The 25,140-nt window shown below is 38.6% G+C and overlaps 1 protein-coding gene across 1 annotated transcript; it reads left to right on the forward strand.

Annotated features, from left to right (window-relative positions):
• The first annotated feature begins 106 nt into the window (after positions 1-106).
• Positions 107-21,730, forward strand: CASP7 (caspase 7). The gene is made up of 7 exons (XM_005154519.4): positions 107-193; positions 1,907-2,019; positions 16,866-17,014; positions 17,849-17,977; positions 18,489-18,664; positions 19,322-19,460; positions 20,145-21,730. The coding sequence occupies exons 2-7, from the start codon at positions 1,907-1,909 to the stop codon at positions 20,366-20,368; spliced, it is 930 nt and encodes a 309-aa protein (XP_005154576.1). The 5' UTR covers positions 107-193; the 3' UTR covers positions 20,369-21,730.
• The last annotated feature ends 3,410 nt before the right edge of the window (positions 21,731-25,140 follow it).

Here is a 25,140-nt window from a genome sequence, read left to right on the forward strand (position 1 = left end):
CAGCAGAGCGAGAAAGACCGGGGGTACCCTCCCCACCACCCCACGGACCGGCTCACAGCTGCCCCACAGTGGGCGGAAGACTCGGCCCTTTCGGGGCAGGCCCGGGCCGGTAGAACCCGCCCCACTGCCGGCTTGCGAGGAGCCACCCCGCCACTTTCGATTCCCCTCTGCCTCTCCGGACGCCCGCACCAAGGCAAGCCCCGGCCCTTTCCCAGCCGCCTGCCCCTCCGCGCTCCCTGCTCGCCTCAGGCACCCCGCTCCTCTCCCCCAAGCTCCCGGCCGGGCCTGCCGCTTTTCCACCTCTCCCTCAGCCGCCCTCCCGGTGCCTGTTCCGCTCCCGGCCCCTGCTGCGCAGCCTCGGGGCCGTTGCTCCCTGTTCTTTGGAGCCCGGGGAATGGGGGTGGAAGGAAGGGGCTCTCCCTCAGTCCCACACACTCGGGCCCTTCAGGTGGCCGCGGTGCCCACACCGCCGTTTCCTGACGGAGGGCAGGAGTAATCGCGGTGGGAGTTGGGATGTGTGTAGTTGGTAGTTGGAGGAGTTGGTGTCCTGCGTTCGCCCGTCTTGGTTTATGGCTGCTATCCTGAGGTAGCCACCCGTGCTCCTCGGCTGCTTCACTGCCCACCTGCGGCCTATGAGCTCCTTGATTCTTACTTTTTAAAAGAGGATTAAAAAATACATTAGTTTGACAAAGCAGAATCTAGATCCCAGCTTTTGGGAACTGCTGTTACTCTCGGGAACCTCCGTTAATGGCCCGGAGGCTGGCTTGGGGTGGTGCCGGCAGCCCTGGAGCAGCTGGGCCTGGCAGGGTCAGCAGGATGGTTTTCAAGCTAGATGTAAACTCTTCTGAGTAAATAGATTATAAAGGCAATTTTAATCTGCCTAAGTATGAGGAAGAGGCAGAAATCGCTGCTGCTTTTCCTCATGAAGCCCAGGGCTGAAGTTGGACAAGGCGGCTCAGCACATTCCACCATGTGCATGAGGTCCCACACTGCCTTCTCACCCTGTGCTGAGCTGGTGCAGATCATTGCCCCCATCAGAGAAATAACTCCTTTCTTCTTGTACTTTTCTGCTGCATCAGTGATCTAAATAAACTTCTTTAGGGGGCAATGGAATACATGGATGAAGAGGAAACAGACTTTTTCATCAGGAAGAAGTCATTAGGCCAGCTTAGCCTTGTTTAGCAATGCCCTGTGTTGCTTTTGATATTACTGAAGATGTTCCAAGCTTACATTGCAGTAACAGTCAAAAAAGTCCTAACTGGTTGAAATATAGCAAGTTGTGTAAGAATGCTTTATGTAATGAAAATACCTTTTAATTTCTAAGAACCACAACCTTTTTTTTTTCCCTAGCAGGTCTACACATGCATTAACTAATCATTTAGATTTTGTATTTGGTACAGATAAAACAGAGAAACAAAAACCTAAGATTCTATCCAGATAAGATAATACAGTACTTTTTCTCTTGCACACATTTGATTGTGTGCAAATGAAACAACAGGAACTCTCTGGGTGCCTTAGTACTGGGTAGGATTGCAGTTACAACTACTTTGATGCTAGTTGTCTTTGCTTTCTTCCCAACATAGTTCTTTCCAGACCATTAAATTTTTTTCTGGGATTTAGTCATAGGATTTTTTTACCATAAAATAATTTTTACTTTTGTTCTTACTTGTATTTTTGAGAGTGGTATATATGAAAGAAATCACTTTTGGTAACAGCAAACAGACAGCTAGGTATATGCAATGTCATGTTAATACAGGGCCAGAAATCTTCGGTCACTTTTACTTGATGAAGTGTACAGTGTAACTGACAACCTCACATATATCTGGTTTAACTGGTTTATAGAAGTATTTCTAAAATGCTAGTATTCTTTGAGGGACACTTAACATTCTTGTGCTTTTATCTGTAGATGTCAGGGAATCAGCATGTTGATCGCTCTACTCAAGATGAAGGTGATGAAGATCGTGAAGATGTCATTGATGCAAGGCCAGACAGAAGTAGCAGATTCTCACTTTTTGCAAAGTAAGTTACTACATTAATTCCTGTTATTATATCAGCTGTCATACTACCCTTCTAATGGGATTTTGGTGTTCAGTTTGCCATGTCCACAATGTCATTGGTGGTTTAGACAGGGAGATGGTTTATGCTGTGTAGGTTTAATGTACAGATCTGTACCTTATAGTATCTCCCATAAGCTTTTTTTGGTAGTCAGGAGATCACTTAGTTCATTTAGCATCAATTATAGTCCCTCATCTTAAGCATTGCCCTTTGGTGGAGCTGGGAATTAAATATGCCATTAATTATCTATTTTACTGCATTCAGCTCAGCTAATCTCCTGCATCACTGGAATCCCCTGCTGACTATTTAAGTTAGTTTAAAGCCTGGATGTGCCATCTAGGTTGTAGCACAAAGAAGCCTCACAGAGTCTGGAGATGTAACCCATTACAGAATAAATTAAAAAGCCTTTTATTTTAAAACATAGTCATCTCACTGAAGTATAAGCTTTTTTCTATTAATTGTATAGGAAGCAAAAATTATGTATTGCTTGTCTGTACTCCTGATAATGGTAGGTAAATGTGACTGAAAATGCAAAAGATGAAGAATAAACGTGCAGAATGCACAAATACTATTGAACGTGAGGAAAAGCCCCAGCCCTGGCAGTGTTCAAGGACAGGCTGGACTGGGCTTGGAGCAACCTGGTCTAGTGGAAGGCGTCCCTCCCTGCATCAGGGGAGTTGGAACTAAATGGTCTTTAAGGTCCTTTCCAACCCAGATCATTCTGTGATTCTATGATTCTATGAAATTTCTGCTTAACACTGTGAACTTCATAGATTTATAAGGCTTTTATTAGAGGTATTTGCTACAAAGACTGTGGTATTTACAAAGAGGATTTGATTTTTATTGCTATTGGACATGCACATTCAAGTAAACAGTATGATTCAGAGAAAGTGCATGGAGAATATAATTTCATTTTTGCTGCTTATTATATGAGTCTAATAGGGGTAACAAATCTGCAAGAAGGGAAGATGCTTTAGTGTTAGAAGACTTTTGATGTGCTGTTAAGCAAATCACTTTACTTTCTCTGTCTCATTTTCTCATTCCTTAAGTATGTTTTATGATGTGTGTGTTATTAATTTTAACAGATTTATGTCATGCAAAATAGCTAGTGTACATTTGGTTTTAAATCTTGCCAAACATTTTCAAAGGATTCTTTTAAACTTTATAAAATGTGTGTTTTAATATCTGAATTGGTCTTCTTTATAAGAGGTGATATGCTAATATTGCTATTAAATTAGGCAACTCAAAGTTAATCATTCCTGAAGGAAAGGCAATAATCAGCGTTTCTATCACTTTTTTCTATAAGACATTTTCCAAATACTTTGGCTGTGCATCATCAGTTTGAGGCATTCATCTTCTGGGAATCCCTTGAAGATAAGTTTGAAACATTTTTTTAGAAGTAAAAAACAGTTTAGATGAATTATGAAGTAACTGAGAAGATTCAGCTTAGGTTTTATATTAAAAAAAACCAAACCCAGAGCAGTGAGAAACTAAATTCAAAGCCTTGCAGAAAGGCCAGCAATTTCCACCAGCTTCACAGCTCGAAACTTAAAGCTAGCGGAAACTGGTGGTCTTTCTGCAAGGCTTTGAAATGGTGAATTACCATTCTATGGCTGTGACTGGAGATTCTTCTTGCAAGAGCAGTCAGTAGAAATAAGTGAAAATCTTAATTTTCACTGCAGCGTATTTCTTTGAAAAGAGTGTGTGCCTGCTTTAGCATGGAGGCCACAAGGCTCAGAACAAGCCATGGGGTGGGTAGTTTCTTCTGGCTGCACCACAGTTAAGGGGAATTAACTTGTACGTATTTCCTTTGCTTTGAAAAAGTGATAGTATTTACTGTTCGCGTTGGTGGGGAAGAGTTGAAAGAAGTTTTGAATGAACATCTGCCGGTGGTGTTTGTTTCGGGGAGCTTGTGGCCACTAGATGGCAGGAGGGTATCAGTTTTGTTTATTGAGAAAAAGAAGTTGGCAGAAATTAGGCAAAGTTGCAGTTGAGCAAAAAGTTCTTTTTAAGAAAGCAGGAGACACTGTAGCAAGCTTGTGCACAACCACATTTCAGAACGTGGTTAACTGAAGATTGAGCTGAGGATCTCAAACATGTATTTTAAGTCTTTATGTGGTAGAAACAAATAGGATTTTTCCCATAGAGTTTTTTATTTTCTGTGCTCTTGTTGTGCTTTAAAGCTTTAAAAATAGTCTCACACTTCTCCAGAGAAAGATATTATATCTTCATTTGGTGTCATAGAAGCATAGAATAGTTAGGGTTAGAAAGAACCTTAAGATCATCTAGTTCCAACCCCCCTGCCATGGTCAGGGACACCTCACCCTAAACCATGTCACCCAGGGCTCTGTCCAACGTGGCCTTGAACACCACCAGGGATGGAGCATTCACCACTTCCTTGGGCAACCCATTCCAGTGCCTCATCATCCTTATGGTAAAGAACTTCCTGCAATCTAAACTTTCCCTGTTTAAGTTTGAACCCATTACCCCTTGTCCTATCACTACAGTCCTATGAAGAGCCCCTCCACAGCATCCCTGTAGGCCCCCTTCAGATACTGGAAGGCTGCTCTGAGGTCTCCATGCAGCCTTCTCTTCTCCAGGCTGAACAGCCCCAACTTTCTCAGCCTGTCTTCATACAGGAGGTGCTCCAGTCCCCTGATCATCCTCGTGGCCTCCTCTGGACTTGTTCCAGCAGTTCCGTAGTCTATAGTCCTGACTGTTTGTGGGCTTCAGTGAAGAAGTATAATGCAGAAGAGGGTGGTTAGTAGTAGTATAGGTACCAATTTTATTCTAATTGTATAGAATCGTTTGTCCTCTTGTTACTTTTACCTACTCCAGCCCTAATGTTTTGTTTTATGGGCAATATTCGTCTCTCGTCTGGAAGCACAAAGCATAATTTAAATATATATTTAGGAATTCTTACTAATACCTTGTTACAATTGAAATTGTGTGATTCTGTAGTGTCCTTAATGCAGAAACATGAAATGTATTGTAAGAAAATCCCACTAAGGAATTTGAGAAGTGCATAGGGTACACTGACATATAGTCACCAAGAATACTTCATCTGTTTAACACTGCAAACACAAAATATCTCTAAAGTATTTATTTCTGCCAACTCAGGCCACTATAAAGTATGAGATTTTTCATTTTAATCTAAAAGCTTGCTGGAAACATCAATGTGCATCTTGCCTTCAGTAGTGCAATAGTTATAACACTTCAATAGTTATGATATCTACCATGTTTGCATTCAGGTCAAAAAGATTTACAGATATAAAGGTTTCTTTTCATTTGTATGGTATTTATTTTGGTTACAGGACAGCAAGGTAGGGAAGCACAGATGTTACCAAAGCCATCTACTTCAACTTCACGTCCCTTGTGTCAGTATAGCTGTATTTCTCAAAATAAATAGCCTTGTCCTCCAATGAATATATATTATTGAGATTCAACCTCACCTGAACCTCAGCTTTGGAGCTGTAAAAAGTGTGGCCAGTTGTCTTAGTTTCAGCTTTGCTCTTCTGTAGTTCTTGTCTTTTGAGGGGGATAGCTTCCATCCACTTTTGATTATCAACAGCTTATTTTTATTTGTTTTGTAAGAAGCTGCTTTGCAGGTAAAACTTTATGAAGAACAGTTTCACAGTGATGAAGATACACATATTTTCCTGTTGTCCATTCCCTGTTTTTTTTGCCATTTGAAAACACTGGGCCTGGACGCTAGGTACCCACCAATGCCGCTCTGTCACTCCCCCCTCCAACTGGACAGGGAGAAAAGAATACAACAAAAGGCTCATTGGTTGAAATAAGGAAATGGAGAGATTACTGTCTTGGGCAAAACAGACTCGACTTGGGGAAATAGCTTTGATTATTTGTTAGGTCTGGAGCTCAACTTCTGGAGAACACTGCAGGAATATTAATTAGTGAAAATCTGGTCAGGGCTTATACTTTCCCTGGGACATTTACTGGAATTGCCACTTGGGAAATTCCCCAGTATCCAGTCTAAAGTGTAAGAACTCACTAATTCACAGTCAATGTTTGTTTCCAGTCTCCTTACAGACTTTATCTCATGAAGTGCAACAAACACTGGGTTATCCATAAACTGTATCAGTAGCAATCAAAACAGTGAGTCAAGTATCCTAATTTCATCTTAGTGTAGAAATTTATTCCCCTCATTGCAGCAAACTCTGGGCTGTCATCATACAAAATTTGGAGGAAAGCTATTATGTAGTGTCATTTTAAAGCTTTCAAAAGATTCAAAACCAAATTAAGCTGGATTTATAATAAGCCAAACCTGTTTAAATAAATAATAAATACATAGGAAATGGATCTGTGAATCAGAATACAAAGAGGTTTTAGAAACTGTACATGTTAATTTGCAGCATTTTCTTAGAAACTTTCAGTGTGTTAATATCAGAATAATAATGGTGGATCAGATTTTAAGAGAAAGAAGATAGACATATTACAAAATGAAGTCTGCTGTCCCACCTTACTCTCAGGATCAGCTGTGTTTTCCTACACTCTTACACAGGAACAGTGATAGAATCAGAGTGACAGGAGTGTGTTTTCCACTTGTCAGCAAAGGTAGATCAGGCCTGCATGACCTCAGCTTTCAGGGTGATGGCTGTGAGGGTTTGAATAGCCCCATAGAAAAGTCCAGCGTGACCCACTGCTGACACATGCGAATGTTTGGGCCTGAACACAGAGCGCATCCATCCTGTTTCTCTCTCCAATGCAACCCTGAGCATGGTGGGCTCCTAGCATTAGCACAGAAGATTAGACTTGTTCTTGAGGACAAGCTGAAGCTGTTTGCAGATGCAGTGTGGAGTACCATTTGATGATGAGCCAAGGTACTGTAGAATGTTACTGATCTCCTTCCTTCTCTGCCACCTGTTTGGAAAGCTCATGAATGAATACCCTGAGAGGTTTTAGTGTCAGTGTTTGTATCAAGGTAATTATAACTGTAGTGACATTTTGCAGCTGCTAATCCTGCCCAGACAGTTCTCTTAGAAATAGGATTTGGGAGGAGAGCGTTGGGGTTTTTTTGTCATTTTCCAAGCAATCCATATAGCAATCTTTGTACCTGTTAATTGCTCTTAGTACCTATGATAGATAAGAGAGGCTTCACCTTTTCTTCCCCCCTTCCCTCCTGAACTGGCAGTTGCCTATGCTCATTATATTACGTAGGATTTCAGTTTCCAGAGCACCCATGGCAGGTATGTACGTGCACGTTTTCTAGAAATAAGGAGAAAACCTTTCAGCAAGCAATATGTTTTATTTGTAAAATTTCACCTTTTCTTTGTTACTTGACTATTATCTCACATACAACATTATGAGGCCTGCACAGCAAGTGTCACACAGCTAATTGGGAAGCTGAAGATTAATTACAAATTGATGGTTGAGAATTTAGAACTTTACTGTTTTGTTCTCTCTGCCATGTCATACCTCAAAATTGTTATGTAAGCTATAAATGATAGATAAAATATGTGCACAAAGACTATGATACTGCTGCCTGTTCCTTTTTTAACAGTTACAAAATGTGGACAATATTAGATGTAATTGTGTTGAAACTGTTTACAAAGTGTAGCTGGCTCAGCCCCAGTGGGCTTCCTCTGCTTCATTTGTGTATAATAAAATTGCAGCCATGATTTTGATTTGAATTATGTTAAGGCCATCATTTAAACTTGGTTAGAAGAAGGAGACAGATGTAACTATCAACTCCAAAGATATATATATAAAATATACAAACTATGTCAGAAGTTGTATTCTGAAGCTTGCTCTTTCAAACAGCTCCACTCTTTTCAGTACAGAGTGAGTTTCCAGTTGCCCTGGACTGGGTTTATTTGTTTTCCAAGTTCTTAGAGAAGTGTCTCCCTCCAAATTGGAGAAGGGACAAAAAAGCTGTAAGAGTAGCTCAGGGTCTGAAAAATCTTACAATGAGGGATTTAAAATGCATTTAGTTCTCTAAGTAAAAGTTGAAAGATAATTTGCTGTTATTGTAGGTAGTATGAATATGTAGTATATTATACAAATATACAGGTGATGAAAAATCAGTAGGAGGAGGCACTTTTTGTAAGCAAAGAATTCATAAATGGATCCAATGGATCCATACATGGATGTTTTAAAAAAAAATTGGGTATAAATCTAAAAGACATTCTGTAGATTAAACAGAAGCTGCAGGTTTGTAGAAACTACTGAATAAGGGTTTGTGACTTGCTTTGCAAGAAATCAAATGAAAAGTGTGCTCATACTTGGGTGAGTCAGTTCCTGCAGTTAGCATCTTGCAGCTCACTAGTTGATTTTGTTCATCTCTGAGACTGTTGCAGTTGTCAGGCTTTGTGGTAGGTGAAGCCTTGTTGTGATTCAAGCTAATACACTTTAAATTGTGGTTTCAAAGGTACATACTGACAGCCATTGCTATAGTGCAGGTGAGTAACTGCAGTGTGATATGCTGTGCTATCTTGACTGTTAAGCAAGCCAAGGTCTCAGAGGCCTTTAGGGCTATATATACTTCGGGGAAATGCTGTATTCTGTGAATTGCTACTCTGTCATTTTTGCAGTTCAGTTTAAATAATCATGTGTAGTCATGAGCAGTTTTATCTCTTCAGGGAAGTTAATGTGCAATAACCAAAGTTAGGAATTTGCGTCTGAACTGAGATCCACTGTAAACCTCCATAGTAAACAATAAGAATGCCTTTGTTTCAATCATTCAGGAGGCAGATGTTAGTAAGCTACCTCCCATGCTCTGGATGTGAACATAGTGTGTATGTACGAAACAGTGGATTTTAAATTCATTCTCTAGTTTACTGTACACTACTATCCCCCCTGGAAAGAAGCCATGAGATCTGCAGTTATTTTATGAAATAAGTTTGTTTAGGCTCTGTTTTGTAATGGATAAGCTAAAACCAAGAGATACCGAGTTACTTTGCAAAGGCAATTCAATAGCAGAATCAGGATTCACACTCAGGTCTCCATCTAGAACACAGCTAAGTGGCTCTTAGCAGACAGCAGAACATATCCCCCTGGCTGAGCATTTTGTTTTGTTTAATTAATTTGTTCATCAAGTTAATTGAGCTATACTTTAATAACTACTTTTATAGCTTGTGTTCTGTTGCTGAAGGTGATGCAGCATGCTACAGGAAACATAGGAAAATGCCAGGATTTCATTAAAAAAAATAAAGCATTTTAATTTGCAATTTTTGCACAAAATCTGTAACAGTACTGCTAGGTATGTCACAGTAAGAATAAAAGTAGACTTTTAATATGATACTATTTTATTGGATGAATGAACTCAGCCCTGTCTTGAGCAAAGAATTTGTTAATGATAGCTTGAGTACCTCACAGCTCCATTATTATCTTTATTAGTTCAAGGAAATAATCATATCGTTTATCTGAGTCCTTTCTTTCAAGACTGCTACAGCAATATTTTCCTTTCAAAATTAGCATGTTTACAGTTATAAGGAGGGCTTAGAACCTCGGTTTCCAAAGAAACGAGGTACAGTCTTCATTAGCTTCCTAGTTTCAGGGTCATTCAGGCAAAAGGCGTTGCCTTTGGTGACTTTTAAACTGGCTTCTTTTAAGCAGCAGAACATCTAATTCCAAAGATGTCCTAAGAAGCCATGCACTAATTGGCAGTTCAAAAAGAAGCTGGAGGCTAAATAATTATTATGGCCCTGATCTTGAGAGCAGTGCAAACGTGGGTTATTTTATAGCCTGACTAGTCCTGTTGCCTTCAGTAGGGCTTCTCCCAGGCTGAAAGCAGGGTGTGTTGCTTCAGGGCTGTGATGTTTGAGCAAACACACTTGCTATTTCTCTTTATCCTACCCCTTTCCAAGAAGAAACTTTCAAGGCTTAGGCACTTCAGCAAAGTAGTACGTGAAGATGAAAAGGTTGCATAGACTTTATGTGTCACTGATAAATATGAACTTTAGACTCCAATGGAATTAGATGATCTTGAGGTCCTTTCCAACCCTAACCTATGATTCTATATTCTCAGTTTGGCATGTTTCACTATAATTTAGAATTACTTCAACAGACAAAACAATGTTATTAGAGGGAACAGAGATCTAGTACCATTTGATTGGGTTTGTGTTTTAGTGTTCCAGGGCTTTGGGTTTTTTTTGTATTGTGTTGTTTATGTTTGCTGTTCTAAATTGCAGCTGTCAGTTTTCAAGTCTATCAGACTCTCTTTGCCATAGTTAACAGTATAGGTGAAATAATGCTTAGATGCTTTGCCGGGGGGCTTTTGTGTTCAGTTTTGTAGGTCTGCATCTCTCTTCTAAATGAAGACTTTCTATTGTGTTGAAGAGATTCTGACTTTAATATTAGAATTTTTTAAACATTTTATTTTGACATTTATCTGGGGCATATTTAAAAATAGCCTTCTAAAGACCAGATATTTTGTTTGTGCTAGTTTGTCAAAGTCAGCAGTCATTTGCTGATACTTTCAATAGGGAAAGTGAAAGCATGCAGTATTTACTTGAACTTCCCCCTACATAATTAGTATTGTCCCTTTTTCCTGAGGAGATTTTCCCTTCAGATATTAAGCTGGTTTTAAGTTTTTCTACTGGCATGTACTTTGGAAGCCCAAGTAACCTTTGTTTAAACAAAGATTGTGAGGGAAGTGTGTATTTTTTTTTTGGTTCATGATTATATTTAACTGCTTTCAAAAGAGTCCTTGGGAAGGTGTTATCTGTCTGAAAAGAGAGAAATGGAAATTGCATCTGCCATTGGAATGTATTGAGAAAAAAAGGTTTCTGAACCCATAGTGTGTAACAGGTTGGAAACAGCTGACATCTCCCAGAGGCCATTATCTTATTCAGTGGCTCCTGTTAGTGTTTATTGCTGGCTTCACTTAGTATTCTAGCATGATACTTTCTTGGCATGTGACCCAGGATCACACGATCAAATGCACCGTAATACAGTTTTAGTATTTATCCATGTTTAAATGCAGCAAATATAGGAAAACATTCCTTACAGTTTTCACAGGAAACTGTGTCTGCCCCATCCCTGGCAGTGTTCAAGGCCGGGTTGGACAGGGCTTGGAGCAACCTGGTCTAGCAGAAGGTGCCTCTGCCCAAGGCAGGAGGATTGGAACTGAATGAGCTTTAAGGTCATTCCCAACTCAAATCATTCTATGATTCTATTTGGTCCAGCCCTTATGGTTAGTCCTTATCCCGTGTAATTTATGCTTTCTGACTTTTAACAGTAAAGGAATATTAATTTTTATAAAAGACTATTCAAGTAGTAACACATTCTTCTTGTCCAGAAATGTTGCTGCTCTGCCAATATGATGAAATATTAATGGGAAGAGGCAACAGGATAATCTATTATTTGCATGCAGCTCTCTAAATCTGTGTGACAGTCTACCAAAACGGATCTGACAAAGAACAAAGAGTCTGCCTTAAAGAACTTAAGATCTAAAATGCTCTAGTCATGTTTTACAAGTGTCTTTAGCTTGTTATTGCCAATAGGTTTCAAGAGAAAAAAAATTCAAAGAGGGGAGAGTGTTCAGTAATTAGAGGTGTACTAAATACGGTGAAATTAGATTGGATAAAAGTATTAACGCTGGCAGTTTGAAGAAAAGGTTATGTAGGAGTAAGACATATTAATGTATGCTCATCAGAAAGCATCAGCCGTATGAATAGCCAGTAATTACTGAGTTTAAGGTAGAAACAGACAAAATATTGAACCTTGATTTGTCTCATTTATGAATTCTGTTTCTTGTTAATTTCTTTTGGAAGAATAACTCTGAAGTAGTCTCTGGCACACTCAGTTATACTACACATAGTTTGGTGGTGCTTTGTGATGAGCAGCAGTCGCAAACATCATTTATACTGTGCATGCAGTAATGGAAGAAGTGGGGTTTTTCAGACAGAAATAGCAGCGTAGAACCACGCAAACTGCATCAAATTAAATCAGCAATATAGGCTACATAAGTGTCTTTAGAAGTCTTAAAACTAATGTATTACGTTCACTTACTCCACAGTATTGTAATTCGATGGGGAATTTATTCAAATGAAGCTTTTAAAGAGGTCCCCAAATGTAAAAGCCATGCGGGAAACATCTCAGTTGTTTGTAATGGAATAAAGAGCATTGCATTTTTAAGATCTCTTGCATCCCACAATGTTACGTTTATGAAAGTTCTGGTGGATGTTGGTTGATTACCTGAGAAGATGTTAAAAAGCATGGGGACTTCAGAAAGGACCCTGAGATGGTGTGTTCTGTAAAGGTAGCATGTTTTTAAGGCAAATTTTCTTTTTAACAGAAACCTGTTATCAGTCATTCAAAACTGATACATATTGTATTAAAGAAGCATGACAGAGTAAAAAACTGTCACAATGTTTTGTGATATTCACTGTCAAGTAAAGCATAAAGCCCAAACGTACTGAAGTTTGTAGAGAAAGACAGTGTTCTCTTGTGTGTGTACTTCAAATAGAAATGAATGTAATTAGTTTAGCCTTTCCTACCTACCTCTGAATGTCAACTTCCTGAAATTGAATAGTATCATTATTGTAGACTTATTTTGTAATCTCCTTACACAGATTATTTGACACTTTTTGTTTTACATCGGCTTACAGCAACAAAAGTCCCCAACTTTCCTGGAAGAGAAGGGGACTATAGCTGTTTTCAAAGCCAGGATATCCGTCTGTAATACTGGTTTTTAGAGTTCATTTTTATTAATACATTAATTTCCTCTTAGAAAAGTGAACAAATAGGCAAAAAAGCAAACAGAAAACTCTTCCCATCATGTGACTGAGAAGCAATGATTGTGAAACTTGTCTCTGTTCATCTAATCCTCTGTCCATAAGGATATTGAAGTGACTTCTCCAGGGAGAGCTGTTTCTTCTTTCTGTGTGCTGGCATCATGTAGCTTCTTAGGCCAAGCAGCTCATGTTTTCAGAAGAGTTCTATTGTCTGTCAATTAATATCATCCTATTTTTAATCATTCTTAATGCTGAGGTTTAGTAAATGAAGTGGTGTTAACAGTTCTTGAGAACTTTCCTTGTGTTGTGCTGGTGCTGTTTCAGCGGGAGTCCATATAGTTAAAGCAGACCAGCTTTATTAGAGCAGAAGGGTGTTTTACAGTCACTGGCCTTTATACCTTGAGCAAATTAGGCAATACCAGACTACACAACTGACATTATGTGATGTGATGGAAAGTGAAGACTCTCCCTGTGGAAGCATATCACACTACACTTGAAGTTAAGCATCTAGTTTTCACTGAAACACTTGTTACTCTGGAGGACTGGTAGACATGAGCCCAGGAGCTTGGCTATAGCAGCGGGGAGAGATGATAAGAGGCTGCAATGCTCAAGGAAGCCATTCTGCACATGGATTCTTACTTGTTGGTATGTCATCTTAATATGTGATAGCAAAGAAAATGCAGGAAGATTGCAGTAGAAAGGAAGGCAACAGAGATGAAATCTCAGCTTCTAAGATACACTGCTTTCAGTTGTCAAACATAAAGCCTAGATTTAGATACAAATTAAGGGTGAAAATGTGCAAGCTCTCAGGGTGCCATGGTGGAGTTTCAGTTTTGCTGAGCCCTTGATTGGAGGGAGAGAACACGAACTATGTGAGAGCACTGGCCAGAAGAATATTTCTGTCTCAGGGAAAAATCAGTGACCACTAGCGGAGTGAGAAATTATGGCACAGTTGTAATTAAAAGCTGAAGAAAGAGTAAACGGTCTTAAAAACCAAGTTTCTGTTTAGTCTGGACAAGTTTGAATCCCAAAAGAGGGAAATTAAAGACACTGAAAGTCAGAGAAGCAGAATGAGATAAAACTGAGGGGAAATAGCTTAAAACGTTTTACAACACCACGTAACTAACCTGTGAAAACCCCATCAGAAAACACATTGATTAAAAGGGTTAGTGGAAACTTAGTTAGCATGTGTCTAATTCAAAGCTTTGAAAATGAAAAATTATCTAGGAAGCTTGAGGCTTTCAGTCATAAAACAACCTGTCACTGACTGGGCATTCCCCTTAAGGACTCAGTATTACATGTTTATTAGTCATTACTAAAAGGTCTGATTTAGCTTGTTGAAACTGTTGGCTCTTATGCTGTCAGTTTAGTGCAAGTCAAGTCAGGCAATTCCCATATTGCTCCATGTTGGCACAGAAAATAGAATCTTCAAAAAACAATTTCTCTCTGGGCTGCAAGATATTTATACTCCACAACCTTTGCTTCCTTATTTATTCAGTTTGGATAGATACTAAAAGATTCCTGGAACTGTTTGTTGTGTGCCAGTAAAGAAATTGTGGGCGTAGCCCTACAAAGCATGCTGTGGTTGCTTAGTATCTTGTTAGCCTGTTCAGCTTGAAAGGAATCATTAGAACAAAACCATACTATCCTCTATAAAGGAATGGGGAATGTGTGCTACTGATGAGGGTTGTCTGTGACACTTGACATTGAGCGGGATAAAGATTCTACTTTGTGTAGAATCTAATTTGAGTACTTTGGGAATAGCAGCAGTAATAGCCACATCCCTGAAACTCCCAAGTATTTCTGCATGAATGAGTGCAAACTATTGAACTGAGAAGTGAGGTGGTTTCAGAGAAGTTATGTGGCTATGTTATTGTGCCCCTTAACCCAGCTTCTATTTACAGTGAGGCTTTTTATGGGTAATGTGGCTGCGTGATTCCTGGACTAGAATTAGATCACTTCCAGCATTTTAGGAGAGCAGACAGTGCAAACATGATACAGTACTGTTCATGTGGATCTGTCCCAAGTGTTCACAACTGCTCATTGGTTGGACATAAACAGAAGTTTGTGTACAATCCCCTTGAAAATATCCTGTTGTGTGTAACAGCCACTGTTAGGCATAGCTTTGTTCAGGAAATCACTGAAGACAGATAAATCTGCAGAAACCTGATTCCAGTGTGGACTGAGGAAATTAGCCTCTTCATCAACCTGAATGGTTATTTGTTGTTCTGAAATTACTTTTTCTCTCTTTACCAAAGAGCTGTCTAAGTGATGTAGGACCAGGGGGAATTTTAGGCTAAAATAAGAATCCAAGATCTCTTTGAAAGTCAAATGTAATATTAACATCATACAGTTGTGGATAATTCTTTAAAAAGGTTAAAATCTTTTCTTGAGGCAAAGCATATTTAATTACGGCTCCCAGAGCCCTCAAGAAGCAGTATGCAAAGAGAATACCAATACTTGTCATTTGCTAGGAAAAAAATGTACTTCCAGAGTATCAGATGGAATCCTCAAGTAACTATAATTCAATATCTTGTTTTGTCATCTCTAAGAGAAGTCTGGGAGAGGAGAGGATATTAGGATGGTCACATGTAGAAAGAGTATAGAGAAAGCCTGCCAGGTGCAGCTATTTAATTTGGACCTTTATAATGGAACATGATGACACTCAAAAATAAGAAGCTGTTGTAAAATTGAATCATACTAGCATTTAAACACGATGAATCATCCAGAGAAGGTTAGTTATAGTTTCCAGATAGGTTTGTCCTTTAGTAATAAAAAAGAGGACACTTACGCTAAAAGATAGCAATTGTTAAATCAGGAAGGTAAAGAGTGTAGATTACTAAAAACATTTAATCAGTTGGCAGCGATCGCATGTCTACAGGCATTATTGAACCGAATAGCTTAGTAATTCTTTAGAAAGATATGAGTGCGAATAGTGGAAGTACTTAAATTAATTGAGATTATGGGGAAAATCTAGTTTTGTTAAGAACAAACTGTATTATACAGTTATTTGTGCTTTGAAAATAGGTTATGTTTTCCTCTCAGACATCATCAATAAATACTATTGGAAGCAGGATGCTGGACCAAATAAGAGGTTCTGAATAACCTCTTCTGGCCTACTCTGAGCATTGTTTCTAACTGGGCTTGCTCCAAAGTTTGTTCATAGTTCTGAGGTTGAATCAGATCCTTCATAGGCTCTCACTGGCTTCAGTTCTGCTGGAGGAAATTTTACCAGTATCTGAAGCCACCTGCTTGGACCAGAATGTCCACCTCTAAAGGCAAGTACTGCTGAGTTCCTCATGCTTATACTTCAGATGCACATGCTGGCTGCAATGGTTTGTTCTTAATACTTTGTTCAGAATAAATTGGTGAGTAAAATCTGTGCTATCCGTTCGCATCTCTTTCTATTCCAACCTACGACTCATGAACATAGCAGAAAGGTCAGTATGTAGTCATTAACAGAGAACTATAAGTGCTTGTTTTGTTTTGTTGTGGGTTTCCTGTTTGGTTTTAAGTGAGGTTCAGGTATTGATAATTACTCTCAGATGTGGTTGTTTTTTTGCATAGGATCAGACTGCTGTTTGGCAGATCAAATCTGTCCACATCTATAACCTTTGTCAGTAGAAACCACCTAATGCTTGGCCTTATCTTCAGAGAATTTATGGGTGATAGTGATTTAGTAAACAAATCCTATCACTCCATCAGGTAATCTTATTGTATTTGGAATAGTTATTAAGGGAGATTTTTCTGTCCTTCCATGAATTACTGATAGTAAAAGTAAAATGTGTCAAGAACCATAGTTTGCAAAAGGCTATCAGCAGCCTGACTTTATATTTAGGTATTTGTTTTATCTGTGGGTCAGGATCTGCATATATTGCTGTTGGCTGCAGTTCACTCTGGAGTCACTTTACCATCATCAGAATCCAGCCGCATACAATAAATGCCTCATAGAAAACACGAGATCTTTGTGCCTCTATTTAAAATAGGCAGGAAGAAAACAAACATCAGAGAAGAAAAAACATTGGGTAGGGCTGCCTGGATGATTTGAATTAAGGTAAATAGGCACACCACATGTGACTGGGCCCTAACAGTAGTTCTATTTGGTTCACCTAGGAAAAAGAAGAATGGAGAAGAAGAACAGCCAAAGTCCTCTCTCAGTAATCAGTACCGAATTGTTACACCCACATTCCAGTATAATATGGACTACAAGAAAGTTGGCAAATGTATTATTATAAACAACAAAAATTTTGAAGACAAAACAGGTATTGCTCTTCTTCTGATGATAGTCATTGCAGACCTTAGAATTCTTATACTTTAATCAGTAAGCATTTTATTTTTAGGACATGGAATTTTAATGATTATATTTATCTTTTTTGAGAAACATTTATTCCTGCAATTATTCGTGTTCCTTAGCATTCATATTAGAGCAGCTCTTTGCAGCTCGTGTTTCAAAGAGCATGTTACCTTGCTCTACCAACTTCAAACTAACCCTTTGTCCCAGAGGTTAAGGCTGGGTTGTTAAAACTTGAACTTTGGCATCTGTAGCCCATGTTATAACTCCTCTGTCCTTGAGCTACAGCTATGAGCTACAAAAGCTAAAAGCTGTAGCTGTGCTCTGTTCACACTCCTGCATTTAACTTCTCAGACCATGTAGTTTCAAAACAGATGCTTGTGTTATAGTCAACTTATAGGTCTTTTCCTGTATACTTGGCAGAAACACTAAATCAAATGTTTATTCCAAAGAATTTATATCAGTTTCTTTTAAGTGGGTATTACAGGCACTCTCCACTGTTTCTCAGTTACACTGCATAACCAAAGGAGACAGAATCATCCATAGTGGTCCAGTGTTGCAAGATGCTGGAGACATGCCAACATTTTTCAGGATAAGATCCATGTTAACACTGAACCTTGCATTAAAACAAATCTCACAGTTTGTTCTCAGTGCTGAGAATGCTTTTAAAAGGATTGTTTTAAAATCGTGTCACCACGACACTGGTTAGGCTTATTAATTATAAACTTAAAAATGTACCTTTGAGCATGTGATTCATTTTGAATTGTGTAATGTGCAATCAACCATATTCTTTGTTTTCTGGCAGGAATGGGCACACGCAATGGCACTGATAAAGATGCTGGAGATTTAGCTAAGAGTTTTCGGAACTTGGGGTTTGAGGTTTGCACATACAATGACCGAAGCCGGGGTGATATGGAAAAATTACTGAAGCAAGGTAAAAAAATAGAATCATAGAATAATTTAGAGTGGAAAAGACCTTTGGAAGTCACAGAATCTACCCTCTGCTCAAAGCAAGTCAAATTAGAACAGATTGCTTGAGCCCCGTTACACGTGATTTTCTGCATAGAAGAATTCAGTTTCTGAATGGATTAGATGTAATTCCCCACCTCTTCTTCCTACATCAATTCAGAAATACAGTTTTCTTGTCATGTTAGGAATCAGAAGCATCTGTCCTTTGTATTAAGTGAAAAGCCTTGTCATAATAGATACAGAGTCCAGCCTGTTGACTGCAGTGGGCTAGACTTGGAGTCAAGTGAAGGATGCATTTATGTATTCAAGATACACATCACAGTACTAAAAAGTGGGTTTTGTCATCTTTATCCATTCCTTCTTGTGCCTTCCAGTAGAGGCCCAGTGTATATTTAGTCTCAGAAAAATGTGTTTGCTCAATATAATTTTAATTTAGAATGTTGCTTCCTTTTGGCTGAGAACTGTTTGGTTTGTAGCTGCTGAGGAGAATCACAGTGATGCCGCTTGTTTTGCCTGTATCCTTCTAAGCCATGGAGAAGAAGGCCTCATCTATGGCACTGATGGACCCATGGCTATCAAGAGTTTGACTGCGCTGTTCAGAGGAGACAAGTGTAAAAGCCTTATAGGCAAACCCAAATTATTCTTCATTCAGGTAATAGCCCTAAGGTAAATACAGCATCCTACTGCTGCAGTGGGGAAAACATGCTATGTTGATTGGTTGTTCTGCAATATGTGTTAACTTACTGAATTGTAGTGGCAGTTTTGTGAAGGGAGATTGGGAGATTGGTTTGTTTTTAAAAGATAATTTAATATACAACATTCACAGATGTAAAGAATATATTGTCACTGTAATTTTGTACATGTTGTCTCTTTGTGCTTGGTAATAAATACATGAGCTGCAAAGCAGAAAGATAAACTCCCTCTTGTGCAGACAGAGCTGAGTACAGAATGTGGTTATACATTGCACTTGCTAATTACTTGCTAATTGCACTTGTTAACTGCTGACTATTATATTTAATAATCTTACATAGTAAACTAATGCTGACTTGGCACTTTGACAGTCCACTGAAATCCAGAGCCTGCAACACTATTCCCTCCCTTCACTGTACGGGATGTCTATTTTAAAATGGGCAGGCTAGTAATTTTATCACTGGACAGTGAGACATCCCATGGAATTTAATTTCTGCTTCTAATACATGCAAACTACTGTTTAAAACCATATGCATTAAAAAATGTTAATGAATACTCAGTTTTATAACACCTTGTTTCACCTTATTGGACAAGTTCTCTTTGCCTTCACTGCTTTCAGGCATGCAGAGGCTCTGAATTTGATGAAGGCATACAAACTGACTCTGGACCTGCAAATGACACTCTGGAGACAGATGCCAATCCGAGATACAAAATCCCAGTAGAAGCAGATTTTCTGTTTGCATATTCCACAGTGCCAGGTAAAGAAAAGTGGGTCAGGGTGGGGGTAGAAGCCTAAGAACTTATCACCCATACAGATTTGTTGCTAAACTGACCCTCTGAACACTGATGGACAAAACATGAAGGCCTACTGTATGTTAGGCCACTGTGTTGTATGCACTTCTTTTTGCACTAGCTATCATGGAAACATGAGAAAACCCCAGTCTGAGAAGGTGAGAGGATGCAGGAGGCAGTACAGTTTTTTGGGAATCATGCCCTTGCATGTCCCAGTTTAGTGAGTATGTTGAATATGTGATTGAGGCAGGAAGAGAAGTAGTTGCAGCATGAAACTTGGGAGAGGAAAAGAATGGAATCATAGGATGGTTTGGGTTAGGAAAGGACCTTAAGATCATCTAGTTCAAGCTCCCTTGCCATGGACAGGCAAGTTTCTCAAATGCAAAAATATAGATCATACTTTAGTAGTGTGAGGTTAGAAGAGCTAATACACATTATTCTCCTCTTTAATGAAATAGGATATGTGACACAAGTGATAAGAGTTAAACTTTCTGTGTGTGCATTATCACTCTTTTCCCAGTCTTTCACACAAATTAGACATATTCTCTGCCATTCCATTCTTCAGATATTCTCTGACATATCTTCAATATAATAAGAAAAAAAAGAGGAAAAATAACCCCATGTGCTTTCTTGTCTGTCTTTCCTGTAAGGTTATTATTCCTGGAGGAATCCTGGAAGAGGCTCCTGGTTTGTGCAGTCTCTGTGCTCTGTGCTAAATGAGCATGGAAAACAACTTGAGATCATGCAGATCCTCACACGGGTCAACTATGTGGTTGCCACCAATTTTGAATCACAGTCTGATGATCCACGCTTCAGTGAGAAGAAGCAGATTCCCTGTGTGGTCTCTATGCTCACTAAGGAACTTTACTTCTGAAAGTGTATTTTAGTGCAGCCAGTGATGAAAAATCAGGATATGGTTTTGGGTGGAGATTTTATTATAAACTGGAATAACACTTTTTTAATGACAGAAATGTAATTACACTAGACTTTTATATTGTTTAAGCTGGGGTATCTGATGGCTGGACAATATGCAAGATTTTAAGGTAGAAATAAATGCTGTGGGCCAACCTGACAGGTAATACTAATGATCTTAGTTTCCCTTAGTAAGGCTGTCATGATTTATGGCTACTGAAGACATCGTGAGAGTAAGCTACCTGACCCATAAAAGTTTATTCCAGAAAACAGATTGTAAATTAAGAACAAATAAATTAAATTGTGAAACTTCATCTTTTCATTCACTGTTAGCTCATGGAACCATAACTTCCTTGGAAATTTGCAAAGACCATCATATTATGGGCATGTCCAGTGATGAAACAGTTTGTAGCTATTTAAAAGGATGCTTCTTAGTCTATTATATTAATTTCCCTTACATGAGCATTATTGATGAAGACTAATGGTTGCTCTGTGCTTAATCTGGAAGTCAATTTATTTAGTTATCACTCTAGCATAAATGAATAAATAAAAAATGAGGTTTTGTCAATGATTTACCTGAATAGTATGAAAATATAGTAGAAAACTCAGAATTAAACTCCTTGTAAATGACTGGCAAACTGTAATTGGGTGACACCTTATGAAAGTGCCATTGTAAAGGTTTTTGCCTTGCAAATGTCAGTTAACTGATAAAACAGCCTAAAACACTGGTACTGCAGTGTTTCTGCTTGCAGAAATAAAAATGTCTGCTTGTTGAGTCAGGAGATTTGAACCAATGGAAACTTAATGCCACAGATTTGATATAAAGCATTAACATTTAATGTTGAAATGATAGAATTATATGTTTCAGCAACAAACGGATATTCAGGTATAGCTTCTATTTGTGAGGAATTTGCCAACACTGAAAATACTTACTTGAAGCAGAAACTTGAAGTGCTTTTTTAGGGTCTTGATTTTGTATTTTGGAGTTACGTCGGTGATGTTGATATTCCTACTTTTTATATTCTCTTTAAAGTTGGTAGCTAGCTCAAAAAAGTAAGTTTAATGATGGTTCAACTGATAAATGATCAGTTGTTCTCCCTTTTCCCGGTTAATGTACTCTTTACTCTTTGCAATCTTCTTCGAAAGTGAGTGCATATTATTAAAGCCAAGTTACCAAGTGATTAAGTTTATTTTCTTACAAATACTGTGACATAGTGAGGCATATTTATATTTTCCTAAGTCAAATCTACAGTTGTTTGAATTAAAGCAGTGATTGTTTTATGGATGTCTTCAGTATGAAATCAATAAAGACCTTTTTAAAAAATTTCCTGTTATATCTGCATGTTTGTCACTCACTCTGCTGAAGGTAAAACCAGACGCAATACATCCCAATGCCTTCCTCAGCCAGGAATGCAGTTCTTTGCCATGTTTCAAGAAGAGAAGGCTGTGTGCGGACCTCATAGCAGCCTTCCAGTATCTGAAGGGGGCCTATAAGGATGCTGGTGATGGACTCTTCGTTAGGGACTGTCGTGATAGGACAAGGGGTAATGGATTCAAACTTAAACAGGGGAAGTTTAGATTTGATATAAGGAAGAAATTCATTACTGTTAGGGTGGTGAGGTACTGGAATGGGTTGCCCATGGAGGTTGTGAATGCTCCATCCCTGGAGGTATTCAGGGCCAGGTTGGACAAAGCCTTGGGTGATATGGTTTATTGGGAGGTATCCTTGCCCATGGCAGGGGGATTGGAACTAGATGATCTTAAGGTCCTTTCCAACCCTAACTATTCTATGATTCTAAGGTAAGTTTTACAGTGGGTAAGCTGTGAAAAAAGTAAAAGATGAAAATACTTTAAAGGAAATATCCTAACCCACTTACTCTTGCACCTAGCACTTACTCTTGCAGCAAGCATAAAATGCTTTTACAGTTATGTAAGTAGCATAAGAAGTAGTTTCACTGTTTTGTGTTTTAGTAAATGTTGTTCTTGAAATTGGAACTTAATTACATTTTATTGTACTTTATGATCTTTTGGGGTGCTTACTGTCGCTGTATCTTTCAATCATGGGTGGATACTATGTTTTAGATACAGCTCAGGGAAAATGAAGGGACTTTAGGAAGCTGAAATAGCAAATACGAGCTGTCTTCAGGCTTTTTTTTTTTTGCATGGGCAACGTTTATAGCTGCCTCAAATATCTGTATTTTGTCATTACTTCAATGTGAATATTAATCTTTTGGATTTCCCCTTTCAGAACAGCCTTTAATTTGCTTCCCATAGCAATGGCAGAAATCTCCATGTGGGTCAAATTTCAGGGTGTTTTATTTGCACACGGACTATAAGAAGGCTGTCACAATGCAGGGCAAGGACACACCGTGCTTTGCTCCAGGAGGCAGTACAAGGAATTTGGAAATGCTTAAAGGTGTATTTCTCTAAGACCTTCTGCACCATAAAGACATTTTACCTGTAAGTATTACCACACTTTGTTTTCCTTATCTTGGTATTATATTTTGGAAGCTTTATAATAGCCTACATCTGAATAATTTTAAGCATTTTATCTGCATTTTAACTGAAGTGCCTCATTGCATTAGAAAAAGTTGAAAGCGAATCTCCTAATGCCACTCAAAAATATGAGGGTGAATAGGCATAGAATTGGTGTTGTCTATTGTGATTTAGACATAAGCTCTTTAAAATGTTGCTTTCCATTGAAAAGACAGTTAAATGCAACACCTAAAAACTTGTTCCCAAAATGCAGTGAGATAGCACAGCTGTAACCTCATGGGTTTCTGTCTTTCTCCCTGTAAATCTTGACTTTTGCTGAGACCTAGAAGAGACTTTGTTCCTATCATAGGCTCTTGGAACATTGTTTTGCAAGAATTGCTGCATTTGCCTGTAACAGTGACTCTGTCATGTAGAAAAGGGTATTACATTGTCTTTCATTGCAACCCTAGTGTTGACACTAACAGTCTGACTTGGTGTGCAGTTATTTTTAGGTTTGGAAGTAGCTTTTTTTGAGGGGGGGAGGAAAGAGATGAAAACCCTAGCAGTAAATTTGTACAACAGATGTTTCTCCCTAAAAAGCAAAATCACAAAGGTTTCCCTAAAAACTACCAAACCAAAAACCCACAAAAAATACAGGCAGAAATGCCATGCAGAGATCTGCAATGGATCTGCATTTGCAGTGGGTCATTCTCATCTACAGCATGATATTGCCTGATGAGATGAGGAAGTCTATAGCTTTAGTTGTGTGTCAGAGGTAGAAATTTGTGTATAATCAACCCCATGTCAGATGAGCAAGGCCAGAAAACAGCCAACCCTTTCTGATCACCACTCCTGACCATACCATGTTTTACTTCTGGCACCATGGAGTCAATCACTGCAGAAACAGAAACAAAAGAAGCCCCTTAGATCTCTCAGCCTATAACCCTTCACATTTTCCCAGAAGAGGCTCTGCATGCTGGAGATTGTAACTTCATTGCAGCTAACAAACAACTTCAAGTTACTAACAGGAAAGGATTTGATTTTGCAATAAATGAGAGCTTTAAGGTAAGGCAAATGGAAACTTAAGTGTCCTAAATGATGTTACAGACATGCTGTTACACGTTGGAGATGTAAATGTATGAGAGAAGCTAATCTGATTTTAGATGAACAAAGAAGGAATTGTGAGATAATAAAAAGCTCTCCAGTGTGCAAAATGTAGTGGTGCATATGCAGATGATGGGAAGGAATGCAGAGCTCACAAATGCATTGCAAAGAAATAGCTGTGCTTTGGAGGTCTGGTGCTCTTATCCTGACACCCAGTGTTCTTCCCAAAGGAAAACACCAAAAGGCAAATTAGGTCCAATAAAAAACTTCATGGAAGCCCATTAACTTTCTAAATGCTTCATCTCTAGAGCACTTACCAAATCCCAAGACCACTGCCTACATGTTTTGTTAAAGGATGATTTAACAAAACTTTGGAGCAATCCATGGAAAGACATCCGTGCTTTCTGCCTCTCTGCCAGCCTCTTTTCCCATCTCTGCCACAGCCTGGCTGTGCCAATGAGCAGGTTATTTATCTTCTCAGGTTTACAGTGAGATTCCCAGTTCCCTGCTAATACTGGAGGAGACACTGCAAAACTAAATTGATGTAAATAAAACCAGATACTTTCTGTTCACCCCTCTGGAAAATCACAATATTAATCCACCTCTTTGAAAGCTGTGAAGTTTATTTCATCACTGTTTATAAATTATTCTGAGGGCATTGCATTAAGGATGCCACAGACTTGCAAATTACTATAATTACCATGGTATTATGACTAGATTTTCTGAATAGATTTTCAGTCCTTTAGGCCAAGCTGTGCTTATTTTACACAGGGCTGATCACACTGCTAAGGCAGTGTCAGCAACATAAATGGGATGTGATATTCCCAGGTTATAGGTGTTCCATCTAGCGCAGAGGAAGGGGCAAAAGGAGGTTCTCCTGACAGGTCACACCATGTCCTAGGCAAACCATCTCTTTGGCCTATAGAAATTTATAATGTCTTATTATTTGCGATTTTATAATTATATTGTAACAAAGTGAATATAATATTGGGGCATAAAAGGTATGATTTACTTTGTAATATAAAATACTATGATGTTTTATGCTTATATGAAATTATTTATATAATTTGTTATAGATTATATAGCTTATTTATTATTTATATTATTTATATAGCTCATTATAGATTTTCTGTGCTTATTTTACATAGTTTAATC

Source organism: Melopsittacus undulatus, chromosome 4 (genome assembly GCF_012275295.1).
Source record: "Melopsittacus undulatus isolate bMelUnd1 chromosome 4, bMelUnd1.mat.Z, whole genome shotgun sequence".
NCBI classification, from domain to species: domain Eukaryota; kingdom Metazoa; phylum Chordata; class Aves; order Psittaciformes; family Psittaculidae; genus Melopsittacus; species Melopsittacus undulatus.

Bases quoted from the DNA above. Each gene is read 5' to 3' on its own strand.
- CASP7 (XM_005154519.4), top strand. From the start codon at position 1,907: ATGTCAGGGAATCAGCATGTTGATCGCTCTACTCAAGATGAAGGTGAT. The intron at 2,020-16,865 runs GTAAGTTACTAC...TGGTTCACCTAG, and splicing joins AGATTCTCACTTTTTGCAAA to GAAAAAGAAGAATGGAGAAG. The intron at 17,978-18,488 runs GTAAAAAAATAG...TTTGGTTTGTAG, and splicing joins GGAAAAATTACTGAAGCAAG to CTGCTGAGGAGAATCACAGT.